Below are 6,833 nucleotides of genomic sequence, written 5' to 3'. Positions count from 1 at the left end.
TTTAATATTTCAACGTTTCAAACCAAAGGGAAACACCACCTAATACAAGGTAGAGTGGTGATTTTCCCTTATTTGGAAAGAAATAAGAAATACTATAATCATTTTATTTATTTATCTAAGGTTATGCACCAAAAAAAGTTTTATTTATGAAAATTATCGGGCCTTTAAGATAGATAGAGAATATTTAAATATTTCTAAATACAAAAACAAAATATCCGAATAGGATCGAAAGACTCGTTTTTTTATAATTCTAAATATAATAAATTTCCCTATCTACCATCCTTATTAGTTTTAAAATTTATTATTTTGTATGATTTCACTAGAGGATGCCCATTCACTTTAAATTACCGAATTAAGCTACCTAGGTGGATTAGTTTAACTCTCTTAGATAATTTAAATTAAATGTGCATTGCTTTTTAATTCATTATTGAAAAGGCTGAGTTATGTAGATGAGGCTATCATGCTTATCAAAATAAATAAAGATGTCATGCAATAGAACAACATGCTTCATAGAATATTATTTAAAAATTTTAAAGAAACAAATCAAAGAATCAGTTCAATTAATATGATAAGATTATAATTCAAATAATTAAAAACAAATACATACATAAATTAAAAACAACCATGAACAATTAAAGTAAAGAGTGATTATCTTAAAAATAAAGTTTGAGACCAAATTAAAGAGATTGAAATTACTTACCTTGAGAATTTGTTACTGTACGACAAAAGAAGTTAGGATTTTTAAAACAATGTGATTAATTCTAATATGCAAAAGTGAAGTAAATAAGCCACGTGTACCAACATAAAAAATAATATAAACCATACATAACATAATAAATTAATATTTAAATTAAACAAATAAAAAGTGTAAAATTTAAAAAGTCACATGAAATAAGTAAATACAAATACTCATTATAAAATAAACAAATGAGTGATCATAAATGTAAAGAGAATAAAAAAGGAATGAATAAAAATAAAGAATTTTTTTTGAATATTTGATGAAAAAAAAAAAGACTCTCACCCTGTAATACCCAAAATTTTAGATAGTGACCAAAATGCATTTTTTGAAAGTTAAGTGACTAAAGTATAAATTTTGGAAAAGTTTAGGGACCAAAATGGTAATTTTAAAAGTTACAATTTGGCCCCGTAAATAAATAGTTTACTTCAATAATAACGTTTTTATAGGAATCATAATATTCGTACGGATTTTGTATTAAAAGTTATAAAGCGATAAAGTTTGAGAAAAATTCGGTAAATCGGATCGAATCGAAATTTCAGAAAAATCTGAAGGATGATAAATTAGACCTAAAAATAGTATTAACACATCTTAAATTTTTTTTAAAATAATATAAATATTTGGATTTGAGGATTTAATTCCATGTTAAAAATCGGACCGTTGGATTAAAGTGGCAAGATTGTAAATTTTGGGAAAATACAAGGGCAAATTGGTAAAGTAAGATTTTGATTGTTCATCTTTGACTTTAGGAAGATGATAAGGTTGAGTTGTCTTGGTTTGTTGGTAAATATGAAGTTTCATTAAGCATGAAATTAATCTAAAATTTCATGCCAATTTGTTCATCTTCTTCTCCAAGTGTCGTGAACCCTCATAAGGTAAGAAAAAAATTTGTTTCCATTTTTGAGCAATTTACTTTCGATTTCAAGTTATGCCGTGAAATAGAAAATTGCTCTACGCGAGAAACGCTATCTTTTGATACCATTTATGCTTACTAAACTTGCTTGATTTCAAAGATCCCAAATCCTAGGGTGTTCAACCAGGGTTCATGAAAATGATGATGAATCTTGATGTTTATTAGGTTGTAGATTCATTTTCAAGCTTTGTAATTTGCAATATTCGTATAGTTGGGGTGCTTAAATCTAATTGTTCCTTTGTAAAAAGCACTTGGATGGTAATAATTTCAATGTTGGAATTTTGGGATTAAAAATTTAAGTGATAAAAAAGTGAAGGACCATTTTGTGTAAATTAGAAAAGTTGTTGCCAATATTAAAAGAATTATTAAATGTTCAAGTATTTTGGTGGAGAATAAGTTTCAAGTATATTATGGATTTTCTTATGGAGATGTGTTTATGTTAGTACAATACTAACATATGTATCGATAATAATTTATTATTTTGTACAGATTGTGATTGATTTTGTGATCGAAGCAAATCGAATATAAAAGTATATAGTGTGGAGCATAGTGAGACATCTTTTGATATATAAAGTGTCAAGGTGAGTGCAATACATGCATGACATTGTACATAGATGTTTTATATATCATCAGGAAGACTTGCGACAAGCCTACCTTATTTTTTTATTAGCGTGATATTTTGTCATGGATTTTATTTTGGGCATGAACTACCCTAATGTTTATTACATGGTTATACGTTTTCATGGATGATTTAATTCATGAATAAAGGCCCAAGTATGTTATTGAGGTTCATTGGTATTAATGGCATGCCATAGAGTCAAGCAGCTGCAAAGTTAAGTAGTACTAGAGTGTCAAATAAAGACAGAGTAAAGTTAGGTGGGCAAAATCAAACCTCAACACTACGGTGCATTATTAGGTGAGCAACGCTCGACTTTAACAATATTGTACAATATTTGACTCTTATATCAGGTTCCTCATGGATTAAAAATTGCGGACAATATTTATTGATAAAAAATGATTTTATTTATATTATGTCGTTTTGATTATGGCATTGGAAAATAATATTAATGCAATTATATTTGCTTTTATTTCCATCTAATGACTAAGAAATAATGACATCCTCAACATCTACAAATAAAAATTACAATGCTTCAACATGGAGTTGCAGAGCAGAAATCTGTCGTCGCACTATACATCAAACAAGAAAATTGCTTGAAATAGAGACATCTACAATACAGGAGGTGACAATGGTGGAACAGCTGCTTCAATTCCCAGTACCTTCCTACCAGATGCCTGCTTCTCACCGCCTCCACCAATCTTTCTTGAAGCAAAAGACACTGTTCTTGATGAGTTGCTGTTATCAATTGATGATAAGAACTTGTCCCTTGAAACAGTTGTGGGTGCATTTGCAATCACTGATCTGAACACCCCGGACTCCTTTAAACCTTGTATTATGGCCTGGCATGGCAGCAACCGATAACATTTATAGCTACAAAGATGGATGCTCATAACACTAGCTTTAATTTCCTGTGAGAAATGCTATAACATTCATTACCATAGGAATGTATATGCGAGTTAAAATCCCCCTTCTCAGGAGCTTCAGTTTAAGGTTGTTATCGCCCCAAACAACATGTTCTTGGTACCTGCATAAACCAGATGCCAACAGTCCTACATCAGCAGGTTCACACATTAGTATCTAAGGTGGAAAAAAAGGCTGTGCTTAAGTTTATACCAGTGAAGCAACTCTTCCTCCGATGCAGTTGAAGCAATTATAAATGCCTGCAAAGAACAACATTCATGTCTACAATGACAGAACAGTTGATAATCAAGATCCAATATAGTCCACAGAACACCTCAGGAATGTTAACCACAAAACACATAATGCATCATTGTATTGCCTTATGAATCGCTTGGGAATTGAGACACTATAAAACATCAATCGAAAGAAATATAGCTACTGGTTTATCAGTGTCAATCCAAAACTCTTCATATCTGGCTCAAATCTCTCGAGCTTTTGTGCCTTAGCTTGTTGTGTTCCCCATATTCTAATAATTAACACACCTCTAAAGAATAACAGAAGGTACTAAACTTACAGCTCTATCAAATTCCAACATGAAACACCTTTTGACATCTTCCTTAGTAGGTTTGCAGGCACACCGGTCACGTCTAGATGTCAGGGCTGAAAATTTGGCGTACGTGTAGTGTAGAACAGCAGCCTCATCTAATTTGATTTCTCTTCAAAACAGAAACTCAAATACTTAGAATTCATGAGACATGTATTAGTAATGATATCTATTTGTGATGTTACTAATGCATCAGGTAATCTGATCAATGGATTTCTATAAGTACACAGTCACCATACTTTGGAGCTTTAATGTAATTGTGCCATCTATGAGCACCATTCGGACGAAGCTCATCCTGAATCCGAGCAGCTGCTTTCCCATTCCCGTAAGTCAAGAAGTAGTTTGGATTACCACGAGTCGATTCTCTATAGTAGCCAAAATATGTCTCCTTCGGAAGATGATCATAGTTCTTCTTGAACATTGACACCTGTGCCAAACTCCAAACCACTAACTTCAGTCATTCAATTTACTGAACTAATGAAAAGCAAGAAAAAAAAAAAGGACAAGTGAAATTTTACCTCACTAAAAGGATCCTTGATATCATCTCGTTCAATACTGCTCTCCTAAACAAAAAGGGTCAACTATCAAGCATAACAGGACATGATTCCAATCGAATAAGAGTATATACAATCATAAACAACAATTTCCAGTTTTCAGTTTTACAAATAAATATAATGCCACTCACATAATTAGGAAATATGACCATATCGACATCACTAGGCAAATCAAGCAGCAACTGCCTCAAAGAATATTCGCTTGCACCAGCTGGGTATACTAATTCATCAGTATCAAGATGAATTATCCAGTCCATTCCAGCATCCTTATATTTCGAAAAGAAACCGAGTAAAGTTAGTAAAAAGTAAGGTGAAGAGACTACCCAGCTAGAGATGCTAAAATCAAAGAATTTCAGTTCATGAAAAAAAAACCATCACACATCATACCCTTGCCATGACAATGGCATTTTCCATATTGAGAGACTGCTTTACAAATAGCTCATAATTGCAAGGCTTGTAAAAGAAACCTGCAAGCCACGTTTCATTCCAGATCCGGCTGGTAACCAGGAAAAACACACGAATAAATAAATAAAGATTAAGTAAGAAGATAATTATGAAAAAAAAGTGAAGAGAGATATTATCACCAATAGCTGAAGTATTAGTTAAGCACAATATAGGAAGAAGCACTGAGCATAGGTTCTTTTAAGCCTCAGAATCCAAGAGATGTATTTCAAACTAGTTTAATTACCTTTTAGCTTGCTGCTCCTCGAGTTCTTTTGTTCGATATATAACTTTTATTCCCTAAAGAGAAACGAAATAGAAGTTATTTTATGAGCGATTCGGACAAACAAAACCAGAGGAAAATCAAGTGGAACTTCAACTAAATCAGAGGAAGCCAAAGAGTTTGTAAACTCACAGGAATAGATTCTAAAACTCTGGAAACATTAAGAGATGCAGCTTGTCCTTCCACAAAAAGGTAAAAGGTTGTGACTCCGATAACCTTATGATAAAACATCCATGGTAGAATCTGGTCCAAGCCGGCTGATGTACTTGTTGTAATACAAATCTGCTATGTGAGAAGAAAAACACTCAAAGGAACGTATAAGGATGTATATGTGCTTATTACTAATATGGTTTGATGAGAAAGAAAATGCCTTGATGAAAGAACAACTTCATAAACCAAAATGTTGTTTTCTAATTCAAACTACCTGTCAATTGGGAGAAAGATCCAATGTACGCATCAAAAAGGGAAAACATGGAAATTGATGAATGAAATTGTAAAAAAAAATGGTTTAACTTTAAGTTTGTATATTTTTCTTCATTGAACTCAAAAAATATAATATTTGGTCAATTTCATTTTTATTTAATTAAGACGTGATCATTGGGGTTAGACTATGAATATATAAAATTAAAAAGGATAAACAACACAAATAGTTATTAAAATTAATCTAAACTTACTCAAATATTAGTGATTATTTGTGTAGTTTGCTCTTGTTAATTTTATATATTCATCGAGACAAGTAAATAATCAGTTAAACCTCAATGATTACATCTTAATGGTTACAATTAACCGGAATCGTGGAATTCAATAAGATCCAACCCAAAACCATAATGGTTAAGAATATCGGGCAGATATCAATTCCAGAAGCACGATCAATCTTCCAAAACAAAAACAAAAAAGAACCGAAAGGCCCAAGCACTTAGATTATCATACCAAACAAGAAAATCTATCCCCAAATGAAATGTACAATAAAAAAAAACAACAAAAATAATAATAATAATATCCAAGAAGACTAAAACCGTACCTTTGGCCTTAAATCGGCTTCAAAACCAAATTTCCAGTCCCTGTAGTAAGGGAAAGAAGGAGAAGAGCTACGACCAAGATCGACGCAATCAGAATGATGATGATTTTTGGTGGGGAGAGAAGATAATTTCTCCATTCCAGGAAAGAGCTCACGGCGGGAACCACGTGGGGTCCATCGGGAAACGGCGGAGGTGGGATCGGAGACACCGCCACCGCGCCACTGGAGAACGAAGGCCAAGACAGCTAAAGAAAGAGGGAGGATTGTGAGGAGGAGGAGAAGCTTGGAAAGGAATGAATGGGTGGTGGGGGGCAGAGGAGTTGAGCGGTGGAAGTGGCTGGCCATGGTGGTCCAAATGGCGAGACTCCACACTGTTTGATTTTCAGTTTTTTTCTGTTTCCCTCTCAACAAACTTTCCTTTTTGAAATAATACTAGTTGTTTATTTTATTTACTTGGTTGGGAATAGAAATAGGAATGAGATAGTTGCAACTATTTTTTTATTAAAACAAACGAGATAAAAGGGCTAGGGTTAAATTTGTAAAATATTATAAAATGAAATTAAGAAAATAGAGGTATGAGCAAATTATTTAAGGAAATGAGGTATGCAAGTGTTTTCATTTCATCAATTTAATTAAGAAAATGAGAAAAATAGAGTACAACTCATGCACACAAGGGAAGACTTTCCCTTTGAGTAAAAGAAGAACAGAGCACAACAGTAAAAATATCACAAGAGCAAGGTTCTATGAATATTGGTAGTTTTATGA

At 32.6% G+C, this 6,833-nt stretch overlaps 1 protein-coding gene across 1 annotated transcript; it reads right to left on the bottom strand.

The window, feature by feature from the left end:
- Nucleotides 1-2,854: 2,854 nt before the first annotated feature.
- Nucleotides 2,855-6,480, bottom strand: LOC120175748 (glycosyltransferase-like KOBITO 1). Its single transcript, XM_039182310.1, has 11 exons — nucleotides 6,072-6,480; nucleotides 5,183-5,332; nucleotides 5,015-5,067; nucleotides 4,714-4,822; nucleotides 4,458-4,592; nucleotides 4,291-4,335; nucleotides 4,012-4,199; nucleotides 3,743-3,884; nucleotides 3,382-3,428; nucleotides 3,205-3,292; nucleotides 2,855-3,107 (listed from the first exon to the last, which is right to left on the bottom strand). Exons 1-11 carry the CDS (start codon nucleotides 6,411-6,413, stop codon nucleotides 2,877-2,879), a joined length of 1,530 nt encoding a protein of 509 aa, XP_039038241.1. The 5' UTR covers nucleotides 6,414-6,480; the 3' UTR covers nucleotides 2,855-2,876.
- Nucleotides 6,481-6,833: the final 353 nt, after the last annotated feature.

This window comes from Hibiscus syriacus, unplaced genomic scaffold (genome assembly GCF_006381635.1).
Source record: "Hibiscus syriacus cultivar Baekdansim isolate YM2019G1 unplaced genomic scaffold, ASM638163v2 tig00112215_pilon, whole genome shotgun sequence".
Classification (NCBI taxonomy): domain Eukaryota; kingdom Viridiplantae; phylum Streptophyta; class Magnoliopsida; order Malvales; family Malvaceae; genus Hibiscus; species Hibiscus syriacus.
Note: the sequence above shows the minus strand (reverse complement) of the source record. Positions and strands in the feature narration are given on the sequence as shown.